The sequence below is a fragment of the Idiotropiscis lumnitzeri genome, chromosome 13 (assembly GCF_059441095.1).
Source record: "Idiotropiscis lumnitzeri isolate Australia: NSW breed Sydney's pygmy pipehorse chromosome 13, RoL_Ilum_1.0, whole genome shotgun sequence".
NCBI classification, from domain to species: domain Eukaryota; kingdom Metazoa; phylum Chordata; class Actinopteri; order Syngnathiformes; family Syngnathidae; genus Idiotropiscis; species Idiotropiscis lumnitzeri.
The window spans coordinates 14,431,317-14,458,647 of NC_142403.1; the positions used below are offsets into that span (position 1 = coordinate 14,431,317).

The 27,331-nt window shown below is 41.9% G+C and overlaps 2 protein-coding genes across 8 annotated transcripts; one reads left to right on the forward strand and one right to left on the reverse strand.

Moving 5' to 3' along the window:
• Positions 1–1,777: 1,777 nt before the first annotated feature.
• gabrb3 (gamma-aminobutyric acid type A receptor subunit beta3) lies at positions 1,778–24,064 on the reverse strand. 3 transcript variants are annotated; one of them, XM_088313652.1, is made up of 10 exons: positions 23,703–24,064; positions 11,093–11,140; positions 9,450–9,541; positions 9,290–9,357; positions 6,172–6,392; positions 5,479–5,561; positions 4,747–4,884; positions 4,193–4,345; positions 3,152–3,396; positions 1,778–2,780 (listed from the first exon to the last, which is right to left on the reverse strand). In XM_088313652.1, exons 1-10 carry the CDS (start codon positions 23,837–23,839, stop codon positions 2,427–2,429), a joined length of 1,539 nt encoding a protein of 512 aa, XP_088169778.1. In that variant the 5' UTR covers positions 23,840–24,064; the 3' UTR covers positions 1,778–2,426. The 3 variants fall into 3 exon arrangements, with proteins under 3 accessions (XP_088169778.1, XP_088169779.1, XP_088169780.1); XM_088313653.1 differs by lacking the exon at positions 23,703–24,064 and adding an exon at positions 11,247–11,972; XM_088313654.1 differs by lacking the exons at positions 11,093–11,140; positions 23,703–24,064 and adding an exon at positions 9,647–9,801.
• On the forward strand, positions 9,658–26,923 carry gabra5 (gamma-aminobutyric acid type A receptor subunit alpha5). 5 transcript variants are annotated; one of them, XM_088313660.1, is made up of 11 exons: positions 9,658–9,886; positions 12,103–12,402; positions 13,331–13,415; positions 13,505–13,629; positions 13,888–13,955; positions 14,717–14,937; positions 16,060–16,142; positions 21,316–21,459; positions 25,139–25,291; positions 25,517–25,728; positions 26,374–26,923. In XM_088313660.1, the coding sequence occupies exons 3-11, from the start codon at positions 13,333–13,335 to the stop codon at positions 26,665–26,667; spliced, it is 1,383 nt and encodes a 460-aa protein (XP_088169786.1). In that variant the 5' UTR covers positions 9,658–9,886; positions 12,103–12,402; positions 13,331–13,332; the 3' UTR covers positions 26,668–26,923. The 5 variants fall into 5 exon arrangements, with proteins under 5 accessions (XP_088169786.1, XP_088169783.1, XP_088169785.1 ...); XM_088313657.1 differs by having other exon boundaries at positions 12,103–12,378; positions 13,312–13,415; XM_088313659.1 differs by having other exon boundaries at positions 12,310–12,378; positions 13,312–13,415.
• Positions 26,924–27,331: the final 408 nt, after the last annotated feature.

Genomic DNA, 27,331 nt, shown 5'->3' on the forward strand with positions numbered 1-27,331 from the left:
TTAAAAATCTAAATTAAATGCAGAGCTCATCAAAAGGCTACGAGAAATCGATCTTGAAAGGTTACACTTTTTAAAATTAACAATACAAGATATCGCATGTTTTATTAATTTTATTGTAGTTAAAAAAATGTAAAGACAATTTGTCACATTATTTTAAATTAAAAAGATTATAAGAAAAAGTTTTAAATACATTTCACTTGTTATAGTAGGCTTTTCCCGAGATTATTTTGCTTTCTTGCGCAAACAGAGAATTCACCCCAAATTCCAAATGTTGTCATTTTTTAGTTTTCCCTACTACCTCTTTATGGTCAAGCTGCCTCATATCACTTTGTCTCCTTCAGACAATGACAACAGCAAACCTTGACACATGAAGATTGACTCGCGTTCACACAAAGGCATCTTCCTGTTGCCTAGCAACCATTCACATCACCGCCGCTCTCTTATGTCTCTGGCCTTCAGTAGGTGCTAAGAAACGGCACGAACAAAACACATCTCTCATGCAGCGTCGCAACAGTGAGTTAGCGGCTAAAGTTAGCCTCCAAAAACAGCTCGGCACACCAGTATTTCAGAATTTCTGTTCTCAACTTACCTGTTGAAATGCCATCTGCCAATCAAGCCACGTCTGTTACACAACACGTTTTTTTAACAAATCAAACCTAAAGTAAAAGTCAGCATTTTAAAAAAAACTTCCCCGGTTGTTGCAGCTTTTTTTTTTGTGCCACGTGAGCGGCGCGCCTTGTTGTGGCAGGTGGCATCGACTCCTACGCGTTGCCGCCGCAGATGGTGACAACAAATGCGACAAGAACAGCACACACACCAGCTGGGATTTGTCTGCGTGTTTTTATAAAGTCAACACAAAATGAAAACAATGAAAAGTCCGGCGGTCAATCGAAAAAAAAAAAAAAAAAAAGACATCAAAGATGCACACCCCAAATTCCGCTTAGCATCCATGCTAATCTTAGCGTCAGGTAACGCAATGGAAACTCTGATGTTGAATGACCTCTCCCAACACGCACGCCTGAGATGACTTGGCAAGAGAAGTGAGGTGGACCCTGGACCGGTCGCCGATCAATCAACATTTACCTCTTTGGACAATTTAGAGACCTTAACCAAAGGAGACTGATGGTGAGAGAATTGGGATGCACCCTGAACTGGTTGCTGGCCAATCACATGGCACATATGGACAAACAAAAGCATTCACACTCACATTTACAACAATAAAAAAATTTGAGTCTTTAATTAAACCTAAAATGACATTTGGCGAGAGAAGCGGGAAACACACTGAACTCCTCGCCAGCATATCACAAGGAAAAAATGGACAAACAACCCTTCACACACATTTGGACAATTTACAGTCGCGAATTAACCCAAGGTGACATTTGGAGAGAGAAGCAGGATACACCCTAGGCTCCATGCTCACCATTTTTTTTTTTTTTGATAAGAGAAGCGGGATCCACTCCGGACTGGTCATCAGCCAATCGCAGGGAATATATGGATAAACAACCATTCACAGTCACATTCACACCGTTGGACAATTTTGTCTTATTGACCCACAAGATAACTTTTGGTGAGAGAAGCGACACGCACTCTGACTTGGTCGCCGGCCAATCGCAGTGCACATCGAGATGAACGACGATTCACACTCACCACTTTGGACGTTTTAGTGAGCTTAATTAACCAAAGGTGACTGTTTTTGATGAGAGAAGCGGGTTACACCCTGGACTGGCTGGCAGTCAATATCAGGGCACTTATGGACGAACGACCATTTGCACACACATTTAGATTATTTTGAACCTTTAATCAATCTAAGATGACTTTTGGCGATAGAAGCAGGATGCACCATGGTCACCAGTCATTCTCAGCGCACATATAGACAAATGACCATTTAGTCACATTCACACCTAGGGACAACTTTATTTTATGGATTAATTTAAAATGAATTTTGGCGAGAGAAGTGGGATGCAACTGAACTGGTTGGCAGTCAATCTCAGGCCACATATCGACAAACGAACATTTACACTTAGCCCCTTGGACAATTTAGAAGCCTGAAATAATCCAAAATGAAATTTGGTGAGAGAAGCGGGATGCACCCTGAACTGGTCCTTCTCAGGGAGCATTTAGACAAATGACCACTCACATTCACCACTGTGAAGAATTTTGAGATCTTATTTAACCTTAGATGACTTTTAGTGAGAAAAATGGGATGCACCCTGGACTGGTCAGTGTCCTCACATTATTTCCTACGAGAAAAAAAATGACTTTGATATGGCATTTGACCTTAGAGATTCCACCCACTGTACATGGCATCGTAATGACCGTACGCCAAGGACAACCTGGCGGCCGTGCCGCGACATGGTTCCCCACGTGTCCGCGACGGGACCCGTGTCCTGTCCAAGCGTCACGAGACGCACACACATGCACACACATTAATTGACGTAGTAGAGCCAGTAGACGACGTTAAAGAAGGAGAAGGAGAAGGGAAAGATGAAGCGGGACCAGCGGTCAATAGCGTTGACGTCCGTCAGGTCGGGGATTTTGATCTTCAGCTGCGACGATCGCCTCCTCAGGCGGCTCCCCCGCCCGTCTGGGCCGGCGGAGCGCGGGGTCCGCCCGCCGCGCCTGTACTGGACCCCTGACGAGTTGTCCAGCGGGGCGGAGGTGGAGTTTGCCGTGGCGTCGTACAGGCTGCTGCTGGTGCTGCTGCGGGTGGTGACGGCGTGGACGCCCACCTCATTGTGGATCTCCAGCGTGGTCAACAAGATGTTTCCTTGACAGTCCGCCTGGCGGCAGAACACAACAGAAATTGCCTCAAACTTGGATAAGACCATAAGACCATACACATCTATCTTTTCTAGCTATCTTATTTAGCTAGCTAGTTAGCTTATCTAGCGAGCTAGTTAGCTTATCTAGCGAGCTAGCTAGGTTTATCTATCTTGTCTAGCTAGCTCGTTAGCAAGCCATATAGCTAGATGGCTAGCCAGCTAGCTAGCGATTTAGCTAGCTAGCTAGCTTATCTATCTATCTACTAGTGGAGATCTCAGCTTTTTCTTCATGTGCGGCCCTATCTAGCTAGCTAGCTACCTAGCTATCTAACAAGCTAGCCTATCTTGCTAACTTGCTTGTCTATCTATCAACTGGCAGAAGTCTTCACCTTGGGGCGGTCGAAAATGGCGCGGTCGTTGTTGGCCTTCTGCGCCCGCTCGGCGAGCTTCTTCTGCATGCGCGGGCCACGCCCGAAAAAGATGTAGTTGACGAAGGCGTACTCCAGCAGGGCCAGGAAGACAAAGACGAAGCAGCCCATCAGGTACATGTCGATGGCCTTGACGTACGGGATCTTGGGCAGCGTCTCCCGCAGGTGCGTGTTGATGGTGGTCATGGTCAGCACCGTGGTGATGCCTGCCAACGCAAAAAGGCCCCGTTGATACTTGCTGCTGCGATTCCTGCTCAGTGATAACCAGCTCTGATCCGAGACATATTCCAATGTGGACGAATCCACTTTCCTTCCTCTTGTTTTAAAGTGACGGTTGTCTAGACGTAATTATAACACTTGCATGCCGTGAAGCAGACTCGTCCAACTATTCCTTCTTAAGCTTTTATCAGTGCATTTCCTAGACATGTTATAAGACTCGAAGAATCCAACTTTTTCTCATTGCTACGTTACTCGTGCAGCTTCTACACTTTAAGGCGTTGGTTACCAGCGTATGAAGTCATCTAAAAATACAAATATGAAACATTTCAGCAAATGTTTATTTGTGTCTACTGCCTGGACTGCGACTATATTTCTGTGTCTTGAGCTTCTGTTGTGTAAGTGGGCCCAAAATGTAGCGCTTGAATAGTGTGTGCGGGGGAGGGAGTGGAGAGCTGTGTGGGTCCGTGCCATTGATTCCCGCTTGAGAGCCAAGAACAAAAACAGTGCGCAAGATTGACGCAGATTAAAGCAACAGCGGGGAATAATTGTGTATGATTGAGAAAGAACAAAAAAAAAAAAAACAAACAAAGAAAAAAATGATTTGGAGTGGCTTGTAATGAGGAGAGCCCTTGACACCCACTTTAGGGTTCTGTCATGTTGTTGGACCAGCCAGGTCACGTCAAGAGTTAGCGCTTACTACCTGCACCAGTAAATTCCGTTGTGATGTTAGAAGGCAAACGATCGCAGTTTTGCACATCCACTCGTTCATCTGAAAGCGATTACCTAAAGCGACTCTGGCAGCCGAGGCGTCGTAGTTGATCCAGAAGGAGACCCAGGACAGGATGGTGATCAGGATGGAGGGCATGTACGTCTGCAGGATGAAGTAGCCGATGTTCCTCTTCAGCTTGAAGCTCAGAGACAGTCGAGGGTAGGCACCTGCAACGCACATACATATATAGAAAAATATAATTTTTTTGTTTCTGAACTCCTTCGCTTGGGCCTGTTGACGCTGACGAGGCCACGCCACAAAACTTGAAACGAGAGGAAAATAAAATGGAAAAAATACAGTAAAATATTCTGAAATAAATGTAGCCTGTATCCATTTTTACATGAGCTGAATAAATGTTATGTAAAAGTCTTTAATGAAAAGATTCTCATGAAAGTTGACCATGAGCAGTCGAAAAAAGATTTTACCTCCCACGTCACGTTTTTTCTGGCGCTCAATTAAAATACGTGAAGATTGCGATTAAAGGAACATTTCCCCCAAATTGGATTTTCGTGAAAAAAAATCAGATTTTACAATAATAATACAATAATAAATATTTGCCATTGTTTACCAGTGGAAAAGACCACGTTCCTGGAGACCAGCTTGTAGTCCACTATGGAGAACTGCGGGAGCTCGATGCGCGTCACGCCCGTCACGGCCGTGTCGCCTCCTTTCCAGTAAAACTCGATGTCATCCGTCGTGTATCCGTCTGTCACGTGCGTGTGAAAAGACAAAGCAACATAGAGACAATGCTCATTTTGTTAAACAATATTGATACCAAGTCCTTCAGTGGAATTATTTCCAAAAATAATCTAATTGCGATTTTTTTTTTTTTTTTTGTCGATGTTGGGATTGTGATTTAATATGAAATGTTTTTTTTGAAGGCCCACTTCCCATGTTCTTTTTTTTTTTTCCAACACAAGCAGACGTGCTGGAGCGTTATGCGTGTATGAATGGGCAGATACATATTGTCAAATACACTTCTTTAAAATGACGTTGTTGACTCTCAGCGGCGCGTGTCATTTTCTTCGCATCACACAACCCGTCTGTTGGTTGATTTAACAGCGTGGTGAACTTGCGAACGAATGGCACACGGTGCACTTTACATTTGCCGGAGGCCTGCGACCAGGCAAACGGGCTGATTTATGAGCCGCGGCCGCCGCGGGAGCGCTGACTGCAGCACATGTAAATCTTCCACGCTTTTACACATGATTCCGCATGAATGGCGAGCGCAGGGGCACATATCATCAAGACTAATGAGGGTGCGCTATCCCTTCCGCTGTGTGTGTGCGTGTCAACTCACAGCTCTCAATTTCCAGTGTGCAGTTCTGTTCGTCCAGCGGGTATCGCCTCAGGTCCATCATGCAGGCGGCCGTCGTTGTGATTCTGAGCCCAAAGTCCAACAAAACGAAAAAAAAACAAAAAACAAACAAAAACATGTTTATTGGTTGGTGTCATTGCTGCATTGCAGTATGAAGAGAAAAGATTGTACGGTACAGAGTGCGGCGTATCCTCTACTGTAAGGTGAAATTCAAGTTCCTTTGACGTCACCATTGGGCCAAACATGACTGAACTGTACTATCGAAAAATAATTAGTCCATTTGCAAGTAACATGGCGCAATTGTCAAGGAAGAGAAGGAAACAGGCAAGAAATAAATGAGAGGGTTTGGTTATTTGAGAGGCTACTGGCAGTGATTACCCTATTCGTTGACTGCATTTCAGCAACAGAGACTCTCCACACTTCGCTTTTGGTTACATGTACAAAGGAAATCATTAATAAAATAAACACTGTAAGCAATCTTATGTTCATCGAGGGGGTTATGTTGTAAAAGCAAAATATATGTGAACTAGAGGTATTATTTTTGTCCATTTTGTTTCACCAGCTTCACGTTCGACACTGTAGTATCTGTGACGTTGCGTGTGTGTGTGTGTGTGTGCCTTTAAAATTGGGCTAGATGGATTCGGCACCAATATTCGACTAGACGCCCCCTCTTACCTGAGGCCGTAGAGGACGGTGCCGTCAGGGTGCAGCCGGATCATGCGGTTCTTGACGGTGACACCGTGCACGAAGGACTTCTTGTCATTGAGGAAATAGGTGTCGGGCACCCACAGCTGGTCCGCCACCCGGTTGTCCAGAGTGAGGTTGAGGGGAATGCCCAAGTAGGCCAGCCGCTTGTCCCGCCAGTACTGCTGGAAGTACATGGTCAGCGTATAGTCCTGCAGAGGGAGAGTAACGGTCAAGTTGCATTAGTAACACTGCTGTGGTATTTTGAAGTCTCCAGATGGGCATTTACAATGCTTGTAGTCGTGTTAAGATGAAGTTGGGTTGAGAATTTACCACCTTCTAAAGTAGTATTAGTACTTGGTCCCAATCAATATGTTTATTCATTTTAAACTTGATTCCAATGTTTGGCCAATTAATCGGCTGATTAATTTAAAGACTTTTTTTAGTCATTTAGCTTAGCGCAAAAAAGATATGAGAAAGATATGAAATGCAGGTAGGAACAGTTGGTTGTTTTGCAATACTCTGTCAAACATTTGTTTAACTCCAAGAAAAAAAAATCGAAAGAAATCGGCCTATATGTTTGCTGATTTTCGAAAAATGTTTGTTTTAATATCATTATTTTTGTCTCATGTTGCGATATGTAAAAAAAAAAATTTTAAAAAACTTTTGCGGAAGATTTTAATATTTAATATTATAAAAGACAATTTTTTTGTAAAAAAAAAAAAAAGTCCTACTTGGGCTCCCGTATTTTATTTTATTTTTTTTGCAGGATGGCTTGTGTGAAAGAGGCAATGGATGGATTGATAGATCCTTATAGATGGATGGATCAATAATTAATAAAGGCCCTCATTGACTCATTGGCTGCGTTCCACCAGTGATCCAGCGCAACACAAAAGCTTTTGCAGCCCTTTAATGGAGCTGACTGGACTTGATTCTGCTGACTAATATTCTCTTAAATAAATAAGCAGGTCACAGGAAATAAACAAGCCTCCGCATCAGTGACTTTTCACATTCGGAACAAGCTCGCATGCTTGCACGTTGCGTATACCGCGTATGGCCTTCACTGCATGTGCCGTGTAGGAAGGTTGTAATGGCGGTCTTTGGCAGGGCTGACGACATCCCATCTGAACTAATAAATATTACTCACACACTCGCTGCCGTGTAAAAAGTGCTGACCTGAGGCAGATGAAATGATGGAAATGCAGTTTTTTTGTTGAGGGGGGGGGAGTGTAAGATTGCCGCATGGTGTAGCAACTGCAACATTCTCTTAGCTCGGAGTGACTTAAACGGACATTGTTAACTGATTTCCTGCGACGGTCTTCAAAAGACATACAGCACTGTAAAGTCTGAAATATAGTGCTAGCCCCAACGATGAACAGCGATATAATGGAGATTTACTACACTTGCTTTTTAAAGTTAGATATGATTTTTAATTTTTTTTTTTTGACAAGCATCAGTGGAGCAGAGGAGCTGCTGTTGAGAACGTAGTGTGATGAAAAGCAGGTGTTGTTGTGAGACGTGATGTCCGCCCACATGCAGCAGCACCAGCAGAGTGGGTCGGCTGAATCAGCTTTTACACAACAACGCGCACTCCCACCACACGGAAGCAGCATAGCGTCTGGAGCGCCAAGTGTTTGAACTCCTTCGGCATCTTTAACGTGAGACCTCTGCTACATCCTGTACCTGACCAGCCCGACAGTGACGATTCCTTACGTTCCGTCGCTTTACTACTATATTAAATCAATTTGGCAAGAACTGAAAAGACACCATCTTAACTGAATGACCAATGATCAAGTTATTATACCTTATATTGCCATAATATATCGTTTACCACCAATATCAGCTCTGCAACACCCCAAAATTAAGTTCAATCGCTAATTTAATTCATTAAAAAAAATCTGTAATTTATAACACTGGGATTTATCAATCTGGTACAGACACCCGACCCACTAACCAGATAAAGAGCTATGAAAAAAAATATTTTTCAAAGGTCTTAGAGCCATGAGTGATTCAAAGTTTTATGACACTTCTCAGACAGTTCAAGTATCTTTTGAATTTTTTTTTTCCCCACTGTATTTAAGATACATCAGATCTGAAGCTCGGTTTCTCAATTTGTTTCATTGCAATTTAAATTTTAACTCGTAAAAAAAAAAAAATCAACTAAGTGGCAGATTGTAACTGGAAAAACTCATAAGTTGACAAGGGAGTCCAGATGCTCACTTGTGAATGTGGTGGTTGCTGATTGTTGTCAGACAATTTGGACCTCGGGAGAGACAAAAGACAGGTTTTAACTCTCCGGTAAATGAGGCCCGGCGGGAGGAGAGGAGCGACGTGCCATCCCGGGACAAAGACACGTGTCAGACGTGTGACCTGTCACGCTAACACATGCCTATCTACTGGGAATAGCGGAAAGGAGCTCGAGTTGAGTGAGAGGCTCCAACCCAGACACAAGGGGAGGGTGGGCTAAGGTTCTTGAGAGTCTTCCCCAGTGGAATGAATGTCTGTCATGAATTTATGCAGCATTAATGCAGCAAAATATTTTAACTCTAATTTATTTACTTTAAAAATAATTTGCATACATTGTAAAGTCAAATTCAAATACTGTACCCTATTAGCTGTGCATCTTTAGCACATCATTTCAGAACAAAACACCATGCTCAAGTTACCGCCGGGCCTTGCAAACCAACACTGCTGGAGTGTGGTGCTTGTGGGCAGAACTAAATGCTCTGCTTAAGTTTTGAGAATTCTTTCAAAGAAAAGTGCCTATAAAAATGACCCAGTTTTGATCGTATTCAAGGATCAAAGAAAGCTATTAGAACAAGTCTTTGAATTGAATTATACGTCATATTTAGTGATTTTAGATTAATTAGATTAATTATTCAAGTAAATATCTGTTACAAGCTTACAGAAAATAGTAGTTGAAAAATTGTTGTTAATCGCAATTAATATTTTGAGAAGAATTAGTCAAAAAATTTAATCACTTGACAACCCTAATATATATGTACGTATATACATTTATTGTTTTTTTTAACGTGTGACATGGTGAAAATGTCGATAAGGTGTATTACAAAGTTGTAAGAGTAATAGAAAAAGTTTTTGTGAAACTTACCATATTGACCTCGGAGACCATGTCAATGCTAGCCACATCAATGCTCATGCCAACAGCCACAGGGGCACCTTCAAAAAAAGAACACAGCCAAGCATGTATGTCACTAGTTATTACATTTAAATAAATATACAATAATTAGACATTTATGAATTCTCCTTACCTCCAAAGTCTGGCCTGAGACGAATGTCATATCCCTTTAAAAGTTTGTCCACCGTGTCTTTGACAAAAGACATGTTGCCAGGCTCTTTGACACTAAAAGAGAAAATTCCGGCAAATTTTAAAATGATTTAATATTTGTAAAGTATAAGAAGAAGAAGAAACCGTAGAAGAAGTCATCCTTGGCGCCAAAGATCTCACCTGGCGCATGCGCACATAGCGGCCACGACCAGCGGCCAGCAGTGCCACCAGCACGCAAGCCGGAGGACCGTCATCCTCCCGGCTGAGATATGCTGCCGGGTGTAAATCGGCGCTTCGCCCCCTCGCCTCGCGGCGCTCGGTCGTTCCCTGCCTCCCTGCGTCCCTCCCTCCTCCTTCTCCTTCTCCTCCTCTCCCTCGGTCGCTCCCTTCCTCTCTTCCCATTGAGCGCCACTAAATCAGGTGAGACTTCACCCACACGACGACACTCGCCTGAACGCGCCATCAATCCGCCGCGTCCCACGCAGTACTTCTTGCTTCTTTTTGACAGCTTGTCACCTCAAATAACGTCCTTGCGTGCTTCGGATTTGGGGAGCGCAAATGAGAAGCACGGGTGGGCCAACAGGGGCTCCAGTTGCCACTGGTGGCAAATAACCAAGTATAAGTTCATCCATGGCCTTAGTTAACAGAATCGTTAGCTGTTCGCTGCAATGAAAATCAACATCTTCTGATGTTCAAAATAGTCTGAGGTAAAAAAAAAAACAGACTGGTATGGTGTATTTTTTTCAGTTGTTGTAAGTGGCTAATTGAGCATTTTTGTGTTAGTTTGCAGTGTTAGCAAAGTTATGGGTTACCAGTTCCTTTGACAGTTTTAAGATCTGAGCCAATTCTGCCTCACTCTTGGTTTAAAAAAAGCTGACCGTAAAAACGCTTATTCAAATGTGAAATTTAAGTACAATCTGTACATTTACCAGAGGATTTGTTATAGAAATACAATGTTAAAATTGTTGCGCAAAAAAATTCAACCCAAAATAAGAGTTTTTCCAAAATACAGTCAGTGTCCCTTGTATTCCCCCCCATTGGAAAGATGTAACTAAAAATAACTCAAAATGTTGCTTTGAAAATAACTCTGCAAATTGTTGCTTTGATGTTCTAACAAACATTGTTGCCATAAATGTCAATAATTTATATTTTACAAATTGTTCCAACTTAATTGACTGTTTTATCTCCAAAACGTTTTCAGAGTGTATATGTACTCCCACTTAAGTCGCGATGTGGAGTACTTTTGCCACCTCTGCGAGTTGTTACTAAAATGGTCATTTGTGTGCTGTATTCTCTCCTTGCCTGGAGGTGGCGCTGCCCCCTTTTTCTTGCCTTTTGGGTTTGTCAGAGCGGCTTGGTAAATGAGTAGAAAATGTGCCTTATAAACGACACTTACACAATAGGGAGACAAAGTCACCATGGAAATTTTCTGCTCTTAAGAAGCCAATTTTGGGTTGTCAAAAAAGTTTTTGCATGTCGCTGCCAAAACGCACTGAAAGAATGGAGCGACATTATCGACCTGGTAATTTTCCACCTTCTGAGGTAGTATCAGAAACCCCTTTCAACTTGTCCATAAAAGCCAGTATTAAACAAAAGCATCATTTGTCGGCATAAAATGACACTCACCTCGTATCGTAGATTGCATGCAGCTTTTTATTCCCATCAATGGCGTTCCTGTAAAAAAAGAAAAAATATATAGTTGGACCCTATTAAAAAAACGATTGCAATTTACTAATCTAATATGTTAATAATTTCTCCTCAGGATTACAATACCACTGACAATTGTAGATTGAAGTTGACAGCCTCGCTTCGGCATGAACAAAACCGACTCCTCCCTGAAGTACGCATGTGGAAACATTTTCCAAAAAAATGAAACTGGTAGCATGCTTCCTTCTAAAATGTGAATTTCCGTATTCAAATATGACAAAAGCGTGAGTGTTATGAATGACCACCTGTTGATGGCGTCTGTTAACGTTAGCTTACAAACTGCCGAAATCCTCACATCAGCAAATTTACCAAGCAGCCTCCTGCAATGGTGAAAAAGACGGAAAAGTCGGGGGAGGGGCCAGTGTAGCCCGAGGACGGCGGTAAAAGTAATTAGCGAGTAAAACCAGTTGACAGCTGAAAGAAAATATCACCGATGTCATCGATTAATCGACCCAACAATCATCACTTCAGCTCCGGTACAAAAAATATAAAGTCCTTCAATTAGCGCCAAAGAATCAAATTGTCAGCGACATTCGAAGGTAGTAGAATGCGGTTTTCAATTTGAAAAAAAATATATAAGAAGAGGACCTTAAAAAAAAAAATCGCATATTAAATCACAATCGCAATATCAAGATGGGGGGGGCGCTAAATCGTTCTGCCCGAGTTGTCTCAAGGCAACGTTCTATTCCGGTACAATTTCTTGCGAGTGGAACTTCAACATGTCACCAAACTACAAACAATGACCCCCCCCCCGTAGTCTGTTGTGTCTGTTATTTATCGAGAATAGGTGTCAGAAGTGGGCTAACAATAAGGAATGGATCCAGTCGTATTATCCAGCGGCTCGCTCACTCTCTCTCTCTTTCTTTCTTTCTCTCGCCCCCCCTCCCTCCCTGCATCTTCACCCCTCCGCCACTGCGCACATCTACCAGTGCTGCTTCCCGCCCTCTCCTCTCCTCTCTTCCTCTCATTTGCCTCCTCATCATATTTTATACCTTTTTTTTTTTTTTTTTGCCCTATAATTTTTCCGCGACGCCCGAGCCAGAATGAAAGTGGCGCTATAGTAATTATTTTCTATTTGAACGCCACGGCTTTTTGGGGGGTTCTTTCTCCGCCACCCCCCCTCCACCATCCACCAGATCGTTGACGGCAAATTTGGAGTGCTGCGCCGGGAGAGCCTGCTCAAGAGCAACGCTGGAGGACGAGAGGTAGTCGTCGTCTTCTTCTTGAACGTAAGGGGTGGGGCGGGGGGGTATATGGTGCTGGTGGGGGGGGGCAGTCTGTTTTACTGTGTGTGGAGAAGATCATGTGTGGTGCAGGGATGCAGGTGGAACACTTCCAGCCGGTTGTGTTGTTTTTAACCCTTTCCCTTTTTTGGGATAATTAACCCTCTTCTCTGTTATGGGAGGGGGAGGTTGACTCATTTTAAGTTCAGGGGAGGGAAAGTGCTGTTTGAAAAAAATGTAAACGTCTCTTGACGTAAAAAAAAAAAAAAATAGGATGAAACATTTATTTTGAGCCATGTAGCTAAATAACTGAAATATTAGAAACAATCACAAGAGTCAATAAAAAAATAATAAATCTAAATATGATTAATAATGATACTTGCCTGAGCACAAAGGAAATTCTAAATGCAAACAATGGAAATAAAATACAAACCTAATTACTACAGCGATTTAATTACAAATAACTAAATAAATATTGTTAAATAACAAAAACACTGCAAAATTATTTTTTAAATTAATGCCATACAATATGATACCTGATAAACACTGAATAATAAAATGTAAATAATAAATACATAATATTGTATTAAAACAATAACATGATGATAATACCAAGATAAATATTATCCCAAAATAAGCAAAACACAACCTTTAATATGAATGAAGGGCAAAAATAAAAAAAATAAAATTGATCCTCAAAATGAAAATATGTATAACGATAAACACAATATTTTAATAAATATAATGGTAAAAAATAACGCAAAAAAATGACACAAAGAAGCATAGTGAGCTCTACAACGGCAGAGCATTTCAAAGCGCTTGATATCTTTTGCTCATCCAGTGAAGAGAAAAAAAAAATCTCTTTTTTGAACACAACTGCTCACGTACTGTTGTTGTTTCGCTCGAGATGATCAGGAGTGCGTTTTGGCCGCAGGAATGGGCGATGGAATGCACCGCAGCTTTGCAATGAGACACGCGTGGCTCTGCTTTTTGCTCGCCAGCCTCACCTGCCGCCCGAGGTGAGCGTGTCGCATCCTCATCATCATCCTCATCATCATCATCATCATCCCAAGTGATGAAGATAATAACGGTAATTGTTGTTGTCCAGCTTCCAGCAGGAGGCGACAGGAACGCCCACTGAGGCGGAATTAATTAACAACATCACCGTGTTCACGCGCATCTTGGACGGACTGCTGGACGGCTACGACAACAGGCTGCGCCCTGGACTCGGAGGTACCAATTTCGTATAACGTACACACATTAAATAGTAAAACAGTGGGGCCTCGATGTGCAAATATAATTAATTTGTATATCAAATCAAATTTCCCAATTGGAATGAATTGGAATGCCATGAATCTGTTCTAAAAAAAAAAAAATCTAAACTAAAAAAATAAGTTTTGTTGTGTTTTTGATCTATAAAATATAATTTGAAATGTATATAAAATATGAAATATTAATATATTATACCATTTGTCATCTCCAATCCTACAGAAAAGGTGACAGAGATCAAAACCAACATTTTTGTCACCAGCTTTGGTCCTGTCTCGGACACGGAAATGGTAAGACTTCAAAACATTGGTATTGCCTGTTTGTTTTGCATATTTGCTTCCAATTTGGACTCATTTGGGTGGGAATTCTTAAATGAACTTGACAAAAGTCTGAGCCCTGGAATTTACCAGAAAATATCTGCTTCAAATCAAAGTGGCCGACTTCCTGTTCAATTTGTGTGCATGAGACTTTTTTGTGTGTCCTGTTATGATGGACACCCAATTTCGTAGAAATCGTTAAAACTGCGGTTAGAGGCAATTTCTTTCAAATTTTCTCGAGGGGTCTTTTGGGACAGAAATGCCAACTTCAAACCGAAATGACTAACTTCTTTTTCAGCTTCGTCCACGGGTCCTTCGGGCTTTTTGTACATTCTATTACGACAAATATGTCCACCCAATTTCACGTCAGTTAGTGGAACTGATGTTGGGGGCCAGGGGTGGCGCTACACCGGGGCTAGGAGGGGCAAGACCCCCATTAGAGAATTGTGTAGCTCCAGTTAAGCCACTTCAGCATTTTATTTGATACTTAAAATATATTTTAAAATTACTTCCTCAGCCCCCTATTTATTAGTCTAGCCTCCCTTTAGCCATGGGAGAGAAAAAAAAATCCTGGAGCCGTTGTACGTTCTGATTGATGGACATGACCATCCAATTTTGTATCATTCAGTAAAACTGTTGTCAGGAGCAATTCGTTTTCAAATTTTCCAAAAGAGTCTATTGAGTCAGAAATGGCGGAGTCAAACCAAAATGGCCGACTTTCTGTTCTATTTCAGGAGTACACCATCGACGTGTTCTTCCGCCAGAGCTGGAAGGACGAGCGTCTGTGCTTTGAAGGCCCCATGAAGATGCTGCCGCTCAACAACCTTCTGGCCAGCAACATCTGGACGCCTGACACATTCTTTCTGAACGGGAAGAAGTCCATCGCACACAACATGACGACGCCCAACAAGCTGCTGAGGCTGCAGGATGACGGCACGCTGCTCTACACCATGAGGTACCTACCAGACTGTTTCCTTTATAATAATGGCACCTTGACTTACAAATTGCCCAATTTATGAGTTTTTCAAGCTTCGGGCCATTGCTTGGTTGATATTTGCTGTGGGTTGCGAGACCAAATTTGACATGAGCTCAGACCTCTTTTTGTGCTTAGGCCACCTGATACCAATTTAGTGCTTAATTGAGTTGAGGTGGTCCATTTTGACAAAAGTAGTCCTTTGCTGCCATCAAGTGGCATCTTTCAGCACTTAGCGCACAGTGAACACCTTTTTGGGCGCTTGTTGATTACCAAAAAAACTCAAAAGGGTTGTAATGCTAATTGATGCCACGAGGTGGCAGCAAAGATTTTTTTTCCAATTAAACAAGGCTATTTTCTGACTAAATATACTTCCCTGTCCCATAATGCCACGAAAATGGTGTAAAAGCGATATTTATATACATTTGGCCTGAGCATAAAAACAAAGAATCTTTGTGTTTTAAATTATGACTATTTAAAAACGATATTTTCTATATTTTTAGTTGTGTTTTTTTAGTGTTCAGTGGACCACTCGCATATTCACAGGTCAGCACCTGCAGACTCACCATTTTATGGATATTTTTCAATATTGACCAACAACCTCCATTTAATGGAGAAAAGTCATTGACGATAGAGTCCCAATTATTCATAGTGTCAAATTATTATAATTTGTTTCATTTGAATGCTGTCCGCCGAAATGTGGATTTTCTCTTGTCACATTTGGGCCCTGACCCTATCCCCACTCAACTGTATATCAAATTTCTCCATTGTGGGACTGATAAAGGACATCTTTATCTTTAAATTAAAAGAGAAAAAAAAGATAATGACTAATGACAATATTTTTATTAAATACAACAAAAGTAAATGTGAAAGTGATCCTTTTTATTCATTTTCACAATTTACAAAATAAGATCTTTTCTGTTTATACATTATCACTGTATTTTCATTTTACTTCTATGACGACATTACAATTGTGTCCACATGGTGGGAGTAGAAGGCCTCATAAGGACTCCAGGTTCACTGACTTTTATAAAACTAATCCTCAGTTTTAATCACACACATATCCGATATTTATGCATGTGTTGATTTCAATTGTTTTTCCAGACTGACCATATCCGCAGAGTGCCCCATGCAACTGGAGGACTTCCCCATGGACGCGCATGCCTGTCCCCTTAAGTTTGGAAGCTGTAAGTATAACACGAGGCGTTTGTTTTGTGACGCACAGGAAGCGGCGCTGGCCCTTAAGCTTTTGGGATTAATTAAGAGGGGCTTCCCTGCAGTTGGCACACAGAGAGCAAGATGGGTGCGCCCAGTCCATGCCAAAAGTGATTTAGATTAATTGCAACACACCACTTTGAATTGTACGCTCACAGGCCAGCTCATTAGCTAACCTATGCAGTCTCCAACAACTTCACGAAGATCCCAATGATGCATTTACTTAATTTATTGTATTTCTGTGTTGGAGAAGTGCGCTGTTACATATTGAGAGCTGTTTCTAATCATTTGACCACCTTATTATTTGAAGCATTCTCGCAGAAGCAGTGCCCTTTTACAATGTACTGAATGTGTCAGTCAAAAACAAAGGGTATATCCGAGACAATTTTTTGATGTACATTTTAAATGTATGTATTTGGTTCAATATATATTTTAGCTCTGTTGAGGTTTTTAGGTTTTAGTAATCTCAATCGAAAAATCATAACGTAACTGTAAATGAAACATGTGAAACAGATTATATTGTAAATGTACGAAAACATTTTTCCTGCATTTGTTTAAGTCGGATCACGAGCAGTTTCTCACAAAAATATAAACAACAATTAATAATAATTAAATGATAGAGTTTAATCTATTGTTTTTCTGCTAATTTCCCAATAATTTGTTTCAACATTTGGAAAGCACTTTGTTACAGCTCAAGCTGTTGTGAAACGCGCTATGTACATAAAGTTGTATTATATTGGATTGTATTATATTTTTAAAAAATTATACAGAGAAGTGACAAGTAAATACACATTTTTTTTTTTTATTTCATGAAAAAAAACAGCTTCACTTCAAAATTGCGTTTGCTCAAAATGATTGCAACAGGTTTCCCTCTTAAAAAATTAAATAGTATGGAATTAAAAATCACATTTATAAAAGGTTCAAAATAAATAATTCACAGGTATAATCACTTCATCAATAGTATTGTTTAAAATATTTTAAAAGCAAGCAGCTATAGGTTATTTTCCCATTTTCCTCCTGTTTTTGCGCATTTTAAAGCATTTTTTAAGTAATTTTTTAAGATTTGTATTACTTTTTTCCCCCCGATACATTTTTTATAGCATTCAATCACTTGCGGCCAACCAGCCGGGTTGTTATCCCCTGCAAATAGCGGGAGCCCATGTTGCCTTGTAGTGCGTATCTTCAGCTAGTTTAGCTTGCTTATTCAAAATAATTACAAGAGGAATCTGACCGAATAATCAAATCATAGAACAAAACAGAATGCTGACTTCCGAGCTGCTTAGGGTTTTTGGAAAGCCTTTTTAAAAAAACATTTAAAAAAAAAAAAGAAAAGAAAAGCTTTTGTGTGATGTGCTGGGCCCGCATGAGCCTTGTAGGCTATCAGCATCATATCCGGTTTCCTGCGACTCCATTAACCCGAGCTAATCCTTTGACCCCTGTGGATGCCGCCTGCCCGGCCCGGCCCGCTTTCCCGCCATGTTGCTCCAGGCGCTCTCAAAGCTGCAACGGTCCCGTTCTTGGACACGTTAATCACCTCTCATGCTCTCGCTAAGCTACTGTTGCTAGCTCGGGATATGCTAGTTTGTAAATGATAAGCCGTCATACTCTGGTAGTCACACTGTTTTTTTTTTTTTTGTTTTTTTGTAAATCATATGGGCTCTTATAAAAAAAAAAAAAATGATGGTCAGATTACAAATTCTCTTTAGTGTTTTCTGTCTTTTACAGAGGTTAATGCCTTTGATCATTGTTATATAGTGGACCGGAGCGAGGAAGAACTGTGAGAGATTTTTGTACGGAAGCATTTAACTGTCAATGTGGAGTAAACATTTTTGACTGGGCTGTGTTGTTCGAGCGGATTGCAAAGTCGTTCGAATGTATTGGTAAAGTGATTCGAACGTATTTGGTAAAGTCGTTCTAACATATTGGTAAAATGTAGGCTAAATGCTAAAAACATAGCAGTGGTGCACATGCACAAGTCCATACCCCGGTGGCATTATGGGGATAAAATTGAATGTTTTTAGCATTTAACCGTTACGATCAAACGACTTTACCAAAGCGTTTGAACGACTTTGTAGCTTGTTCAAACAGCATAGCCTAGTCAATAATGTTTACTCCACATTGGCTGTTCCACACGTCCATATTTCTGTTCGAATGCTTGTGGACCGAAAAGCCGCGAGGAACTGACACTCACTCTAAAAGATTTGAAATTTCTCATAGATGCCACAAGATGGCGGCAAAGTACTTTTTTTTTTCTCCTAATAGACCAGTGCTTCTCAATTATTTTCCGTTACGCCGCCCCCCCCTAGCAAGAAAACAATTCGCACCCCCCCACTCTCCTCCGCCAACTATAAATAATAGGATTTTTGTCGCAAAACAAACCGACACCGTAGCGTTAATACTCTCAGCACACAAAGGGCAATGAGGGCGCCACTGCCAACTACTGGAGTGGATGTGCAATTACACTTGATTGTAGTACGGCGGGAAAAAAAGCATGTTCCCCCGGTTTATACGCGCCCCCCCTCAGCTTTGCACCACCCCACTATTTGAGAGGCGCTGTAATAGACAAACAAGGTTTAGCTCCTCTCTTCACTTCAACATACCGTCTTTTGGCACCCGATGACATATTTGCATACCAACCGCTAGAATCTTAGTATTTTTCTAATTATACCAGGCAAATCTTTAGCGCTGTCTCTACTTGGGTTATTATCTTGCTAAAAGTTAGCACGCCCACTTCAAGGAACGAGTTAAAACAGACAATAGACGGGAACGTTACAAGAGACGCTAATGTTGTCGCGGCCGGTCAGAGACAATAATCCCGGCGGGGGCTGAGGTCAATCTGGGGATATTGAAGACAATCTGTGAAGTCTTCTGACACCACAGTTGTGGGATTAATGCTCGTAGATTGGACCGCCGGAGTGCCACATACACGCGCGCGCACACACATAGATTTAGTAACGGGGTTATACTTTACGATTGGTTTTAGCCTCGCCTCACAAACAGTAGCTTCTATTGCACACAGTTTCCACAAAAATTGGTGCAATAGTCATGACGGAAGGCCACATAAACAGGACATTGCTGTTCCGGCGCACTTTGAGACAGAGCAACACGTAATATCGTGTCTCGTCACCTGAAGATATACCACATCACTTCACAGAGGATTTCACCGAACAAACAAATTGTCATCTGTTATGTGCACAAACATGGCATTTTTTTCCTCCTCTTTGAATTGCTTTCAACACAACAGGACAGGAGAAGTGAGCGTCAGGTGTTAAAACTCCCGCCGTCACATACTCGCTTTCTCGTCCTTGTCTACTGCAACGATACACAAAAATCACTCGGAGGTTCAATTTGACACTTTAGTGTCACAGTTTGATATTTTTCGATACACAATTGAAGTATTTTTTTAATTGATTGTATTCTCGGTTCTGACGTCACATCACTGCATATTCGCCATGAAAAAAAATGCGAGGATGATTTGACATCATTTCCTCTTTGCTCAACATTGCCTTATCCTCAGCTCACAGGGCAATGTTGGGTCAGACTCCCGGAACTGTTCAGCTGATTCTCAACCACTACAAATTGTGCATCCATGCCTATTTTTTAGAACTTTGTGGTACACCACTTAGCAAAATGATTCACAAAAAGTGCATAAACAAGTTCATTATGTACCTTCTGACGTCTCTGTCTCTCCCCCACCATCCCTCTCACTTTCTCTCTCTATATATATATATTTATATGTCTGATTAAGTCGGGGGAGGGGCATCCCTGACTGTGCATAGAGGATTGGGGGAGTTTTGTCTTGGGCCCCAAATGACTAACTACAGCCCTGGGCTGAGCTTGCAATGTTGTCACCAACAGTCTAACAGCCAAAGTTCCTGTACTGATGAGTCCGGCGCGAACTCATGTGAATTATTTCATCCCGTCGCTCCCCCACGACTGTTTGCTTAGCGGCTTCGCCATTCAAAGTACAATTCAGAATTTTACATTTTGAAGCAGTGGCAAAACCGAACCCCTTCATGAACGTAAATGAACTTGTTGTCCGATCTTTTGTTGAGAGCGTTTTTCCAAAACTTCCTTTTTGAGATGTGCTTTTACCATCCGAAACGTTGTCGTCGAGCAAGCGGCCAAAATGGCATCCCGCTCGCAATGTGACTTCCTGGCAGCACAGGTGGCTTTAAAGAATGAGGCTTGTCGGACGAGCACAGACACGCAGATTAACTTTGAATACATGTCACGGTTGTGATTGCAGTCAAAGATTGAAAGAGCCCAAATAGAAAAGAAACGTCACGAAGCCTGTGATTTACTCAACTGTATAATCCACACTGCCTGACTTGTGTTTAGTTTTGTTTACGACAGGTAACAGAAAACGTTTCTCAATTTACTGTAAACTGTGCCTGTAAGATTTATAAAAAAGTTAATATTTTAATGATAAAATGTAAAATTGTTTACTTTTACTAATATATTTTAAATGCTAACAATATTAATTTAAGAAATTATTTAATGAAATGAATGAAAAATATTACTGGACTTGTAGATAAATTTAAAAAATGTGGATGTAAAATATGTATAAGTTGGTTTTAATGTCAAAATAACTAAAATAATTACTTTAAATGGTTAATTAAGCAACTGTTTAAAAGAATAATATGTGTATTTACAATTAATATGTCATTTATAATAAATGAATAAAATGCTTTAAAGTACATAAATTTCTCATTTTTAGAATTTAGAATTATAAATGAGCGAACGATTTAATGAATGGAACCAATTTTAGGTTAAAAAAAAAATTAAAGTGACTTTTCATTTTGGGCCGCGCACAGAAAAATGGAAGGATGCAAGGCCTGCTTTGAAATTATTTAAATGTTATTTCGTTGGTACACTGAATATGGCGAATAGTTGAGGTTTTAACAACATTTTGCCCCCCCCCCCCAAACAAGCAGTATAAGTATATAAACCAATATATTAGTAGGAGTGTCAAATGTCAAATATGTGCTGTGGACCGCCGAAAAATGGCCGGCGGGCCACAAATGGCCCCCGGGCCATAGCTTGGACACCACTGAACTAGCCCTAATTGAAAATGATAAATTGGCCAGATTAGCCATACGTTGCCAACTCCGGTTTACAGTCTGAAATGTGTTGCTCCCTCAGACGCATACCCGGTCTCAGAAGTGGTCTACACGTGGGATAAAGGGGCGGCCAAGTCTGTGGTGGTCGGCGAGGAGGGCTCCAGGCTCAACCAGTACCACCTGATTGGTCAGACGGCTGGCACTGAGGACATCTCCACCAGCAGAGGTGAACGCATGCCTCCACCATTTAGTATAGATAATGATTCATATTAACGTTATGGCCTAACTCGATACAGTTGCGTGTATGCATTTGATCTCTTTGAATACTGTTGTTCAGCATAATGAAAAGAACTGATAAAAATACCAAATGTAATCGAAAAAGGAGCATTTATTGGCCCATTCATAGAGCAATTGAGCAAATTTGCCGAGACGGTTTCACTACTCACCGAAAGGATGTTATCATTTTTCACTTGAATTAATGCCTGACTAAAATCCCATTTAATCTCTTTTTAGTCTTTTTTTGTGTGTGCTGTGGTTGCTATCCTGCTTATGTAAACATACCAACTCCTGCCTAGCAAATTGGCATTTTATCAAGTTTCCAAGTTGAAAGTCAAAACCACAAAGGCATGAGATTGAACCCGACATTACATAAAATCCCATTTGAGTTGTCGTTTTGTCCTTTGTGCATTCGGGTTGCTGTCTTGCAAATGTTTGCAGACCAACTGCTAGCTTGTATGGTGAGCATGCTCTACAATCCTTATTAAGTTTCCGAAGCATTTTCAGAACTCAGGCTATTTTCTTGCTACATTTTGCATCACAGCTGCTAGCATGTTAGCATTAGCGCAGTTGTCGTTTCCAATCGAACCTGCTCATTTTAATTAGTTCTTGCATAATCTTTTTGAGGCTCTCTCGACTCAGGTTGCCGTCTTGCTGTATGTTAGCCTACCGACTTCTAGCGTATTCTCGCCTTTGTCGCTGCAACTTTTGGCCACCCCGCAGACACTTTTAGAGGAAAATGTTTTCAAATCAAGCCTGACAGGGACAAGAAATTAATCACACAGATTTGGGAATGCCTCCCACACATCGCCAGCTGTGCGCCCATCCCTTCCAAGCCACCATCCTCTCGATGGGAGAAAAAAAAAAATACTTATCCAGCTATTGGGTGTGCAGGGTTAATCCTCATGCGTTGCCCAGCGGTCAGTTGTGCTTTTACCAAGTGACGTCATCACACGCGGGATTGGCCGCAGTGGCAGTGCCACGTTGGGGGGAGGGGGGGGGGCTGAGTGGCATCTGCTCCATTCTCTTGTTTAAGATAAAGTATGATATGCCATGCTTTCCAAAACACTCCCACTTCCTATCCTTGAAAAAAATAATACAGTAGGATACCTTTGTTGCTATAAGTTAGCATGCTAGCTCTCCGCATGTGAGCATTCGATCCTGTCTCAGCTGCCCATTAAGGTGGCGGATGTTCACAGATGCCATCATGGATGCACAGCTTAGCATGTTAGCATTCGTGCATTTGTCGTTAAAAATAGGTGTGACATATGTGCCACAATTTGAGGCATGAGATGTTTCTAAAGCCTCCCATTAAAAAAAAAAAAAAATGGAATGTTGTTCCAAGACAATCCAAATTTTTGTTGAGAAGGGATTTGGTGTCACAAAAAAACTTATAATATCTGTATAAAGTGTAGCAAAATTGTACTTTTGGACCAGATTTAATGTCAAAATAAAAAGAAGAAATCAACTTGCAAGGAAATATGATGTGACATTGAAACATGAAAAGTTGAAGCGATGAAAACAAATTTGTTTGCATTTCTGACTCAAGTGTAAGCCACTCTTATTTGGTCAAATTTTGTGAAGCTGCGAGAACACCCAAAAGACTGCAAGGCAAAGTGCGTCGTGAATTGAAGTAGATAAACTGTCTTTCATATTCATTTATATTTTCATCCCAACCCAAAAGTCCAAAACTTTAATGTAAAATAAATCTGACATTGTCAATTTTAATAGAGCTATTTTTTTAGAGTGAAAAAAAAATTGCATATTAAATCACAATTCTAATATTGGGGGGTTGGGGGGGTCGCTATTAAATGATTTCTCAAAGCGTTCAGCTCTACGCCACAGTGGAGGGAATCCCTGCTATGGATGACATGCAATCGATGCTTTATCCAATCGGATTCACTCGGGATCACACCAACATGAAAGTAAGTGTAAAATCCTGCGCCACTGGCGGCGGTGGAAATCCCACCGTGACGCCAAATGCTTCCTTCTTTAAGACAGACGGAGCCTCCAGACTTAATTAGCGGCGCTAATCTGAGGTACAAACTCTCCGTAAGCGGGCCGGGAATAGCTCACAGTGGACACGGGTGACCCTTGACCTGGTGCGTTAAGCCCACACCGAATGACGCTGGATAAAATTGAAGCGGCGCATTTCCCCAACAAGTGTAAAATGGGCCGGCCGCGCTTACTCACCAGTTGACCAGCATTGCCGCGTTGTTCTCTGCAATGAAGGGCAGCTCGCCGCAGACGCTCCAAAATCCAAACGTTAAAGTCCACCAAAGCCGCATTTTTTTTGTCTTCTTTATTTGAATTTTTCCACACCTTCCCATCCACGATTGAGGCGAAAAAAAACAGGGTCAAAATTGAGCGGCGCCGGGACGACGCCGGCGCCACCGAGCTCGTCTGATGGATGCTCGTCTGCCGTCCGAGGACATGACGGATGCTTGTCTGAACGTCGTCCAAACTTTTCCCCACCGGCGTCCTTCGGCCGCCGCCACCCTCCGCCCGTCGCTCCGCCTCTGCTGCCTCAGTGGTGTCCCGGCTCAGGAGAGGATGTGCCAATCCAGAGAGCGGCACACACAGGATGCAGATTGTGACGAGGGATTAGCGAGAGAGAGAAAAAATCGGATTTTGCCAGGAGAACGCGGCAGTCATCTGTGGATTTTTTTTTTTTTCACGGGAGAGAAAATAAAATGCAATCTCCCGTTGGTTAACAGGATGATGATGATGATGATTTGCCCGGCAACCCATTTATTTTGCCTTCCCATGACACATATGAGTGGGATCACACTCCCTGATTCCAGGAAATAAGATGGAGATAAAAGCGGCTTTTTTTTTTTTGCTGAAAATATCTATTTAGGATAAGAAGGCCAAAATAGCAATTTGCCATTGCACGGTAACATTTTTCTATCCGCAAGTCTTCAGGGGATTGTGGTGCCATGTCAAAGCGCAGGAATCCTGTTTATCTTTGACTAATACCCAAAACAACATGTCTGAGTTCAAAGGACAAGAATCCTGTTTATCTTGACTGATGACCACAACAAGACGGGTGAGCTCAAAGGGTCAACAATCCTATCTGTGGTCATTAATACCCAAAACAAGAATCCACTTCATCGGCACCCATGACACCCAAAACATAATGTCCAAGGAAACGCAATAGTTCTCCGATTTTTTTTTTTTTTTTTTTTTTTTACGCTAAGAACCACCGAAAATATCAGAGGAGGGCATCGTCAATATTTCAGACCCAGTCCGTCCCTCATTGGCGACAGCCAATCGAGAATGTAATTTCCATGTCCACACGTAGGCGACGAACAAGCAGACATGCAGATGAATTAAAAAAAAAAAAAAATCACACAGTGTGGTGATCAGTGAAATAAAAACAAAATGGCCACATTTTTTTCTCTTTTTTTGGGGGGGGCGGGGAGTAGGTGTGCGGCACCGGTGTGTGACGTGGTTCCATGAAGTCCGTTCTTGACACCGTTTGGCCGACACACCTGAATTACTGACGAGAACTATCACCATCATGACCAGCATACAGTAGCATAGTTGGCCTAAGTGTTCATCCAAAACAAAACTGCATTTTTTTTTTTTGCTCTCGTCAGCCACTGTAACTGTTGTGTGTCCATCAGGTCAGTACACGGTGATGATGGCTCACTTCTACCTGAAGAGGAAGATCGGCTACTTCGTCATCCAGACATACATGCCGTGCTTCATGACCGTCATCCTGTCGCAGGTCTCCTTCTGGCTCAACCGCGAGTCCGTTCCCGCACGCACGGTCTTCGGTAAGGTGCACTCAGCCCCAGTCCTTCTCGTTCAGTCAAGCGGTAAAATATCACGAATGATAAGGCTCACGCAGACTAACTGGTCAACCCAACTCATGTCACCCAGTAGGCCACGCCCCTTAAAGGCGCACATCCAACACATCCACTCCATATTGTGGCCCCGCGTCAGTATTGAACACACTTGCTTGAGTCTTGGGAAAACCTTCGTGGTTCCCACCCGCACAGGTGTGACCACGGTGTTGACCATGACCACGCTCAGCATCAGTGCTCGCAACTCGCTGCCCAAAGTGGCCTACGCCACCGCCATGGATTGGTTCATCGCCGTGTGCTACGCTTTTGTCTTCTCCGCCCTCATCGAGTTCGCCACGGTCAACTACTTCACCAAGCGCAGCTGGGCCTGGGACGGCAAGAAGGCCATGGAGGCCCAACAGCCCAAAGTAAGTCGTGTTCCGATTAGGGCTGCGAGGGCTTCATGTCAAAAACAAAAAAAAAAATATCTGCTTCAAACCTTACGATGGATTATTTTTCCACATGGACTAATGTTACTGCAGTCACATAGACGTGCAACACTTGCCAAGTCACTCAACATGTTGACACCCACGTCACTCACCAAGCCAGGCCCGCCTTTAAAAGCCAAACACAATCAGTCACACATTCTACGGTAGAACATGACGATGGTAAACCAAAGTGAATTAAAATAATAACTGCACCTCACATGCACTTTTATTGTGTTCAAAAATGTCCAGTAACTTGATTAATTGAATGGGAAATCGATTTAAAAAGTCGATTTAAAAAAAAAAAGTATTCAATAGCTGTTGCATTACTGCCCTGGCAAACTAAACACAGGAAATTCTTCCTGACTGTTTCAAGCAATTCTAGTGTAGCCGACATGGGTTGAATTTGACTTTGTACAAAAGGATGACATTTTAAAAATAGTTTCAGTGTGTTTTGGATCATTTAGGTGATTTTTTTTTTCTATTCATGTCAAATTTGCCCCAGCCATTATGTAAGAATAAAACCCTGAACACCATTAAGAGTGCCACCTACTGGCAGAAATGCAAAATGTCTTTTTCTTCCTCCAGCGTAAGGACCCCCTGGCGCTGTCCAAGAAACCCAACAACGCCTGCGCGGCCGGCGTCAACTACACGGCCAACCTGACCAAGGACGCGTCCGTGTCCACCATTTCCAACAGCACGTCCGTGCAACTCAAGGCAGCCCCCGAGTCCAAAGGCGCCGACCCCAAGAAGACGTACAACAGCGTCAGCAAGATCGACAAAATGTCCCGCATCGTGTTCCCCGTTCTGTTCGGCACCTTAAACCTGGTCTACTGGGCCACCTATCTCAACCGGGAGCCCGTCATTAAGGGAGCCGTTTAGATGGAACTGACACGCAAAGCCGCCAAGCACTTAACGTTCCAAATGTCACCGTCTCGTTTTCATTTCAGGTCATTTCATTGCATGTTGTTTCTGCCACATGGGACCTTTCCTCCATTACCACGTTTTTTTTTTCTTTTACACTTTAGCATTTGGATTTGATTGTAGTTCTCTCTGGAAAAGGACAAGAAGTCATCGTGACAAAGTACCGTAAGATCAATTGTTAGCTGGAAAAAGACCTTTTGAAGGACAGTTAGACAGATTGCTACCAAATATGAAGCACATATACGAGACATTTGGTTGATGCTCAGTTGGAAAAATTTGGAATTGTTGTCATTGTGTGTGGCCGGACTATAGTGGCAATGTTTTAGGATTTGCTGTAAAATTACAATCTAATAACGACACTATTTTGGAAAAAATCAGCCCCTGAAGCCAGTTTCCGTGTGCAATTATCAAAAAAAAAAAAAATCTCACAAAACTGTCCCTGAAAAGACAGCAAGTCCGACATTTTGCTTTGAAGTGGCCATTTTAGGTTGACTTTGCCCATTTCCAGGGGTCCTTCAAAAACTAATTTGACGAGTAAATTTCCAACTTTTGTCATTGATTGTGGACGCAGCATGGCAGCAAGGCCAAATGCAATGCACAAAGTGTTTGTTGTTGTTCTTCT

Bases quoted from the DNA above. Each gene is read 5' to 3' on its own strand.
- gabra5 (XM_088313660.1), top strand. From the start codon at position 13,333: ATGGGCGATGGAATGCACCGCAGCTTTGCAATGAGACACGCGTGGCTC. The intron at 13,630-13,887 runs GTACCAATTTCG...CCAATCCTACAG, and splicing joins GCTGCGCCCTGGACTCGGAG to AAAAGGTGACAGAGATCAAA. The intron at 13,956-14,716 runs GTAAGACTTCAA...GTTCTATTTCAG, and splicing joins CTGTCTCGGACACGGAAATG to GAGTACACCATCGACGTGTT.
- gabrb3 (XM_088313652.1), bottom strand. From the start codon at position 23,839: ATGGGAAGGTGTGGAAAAATTCAAATAAAGAAGACAAAAAAAATGCGG. The intron at 11,141-23,702 runs GTGAGTAAGCGC...CTTTTTTTACAG, and splicing joins GCGGCAATGCTGGTCAACTG to GAACGCCATTGATGGGAATA. The intron at 6,393-9,289 runs GTAAGTTTCACA...CTCCCTCTGCAG, and splicing joins TGGTCTCCGAGGTCAATATG to GACTATACGCTGACCATGTA.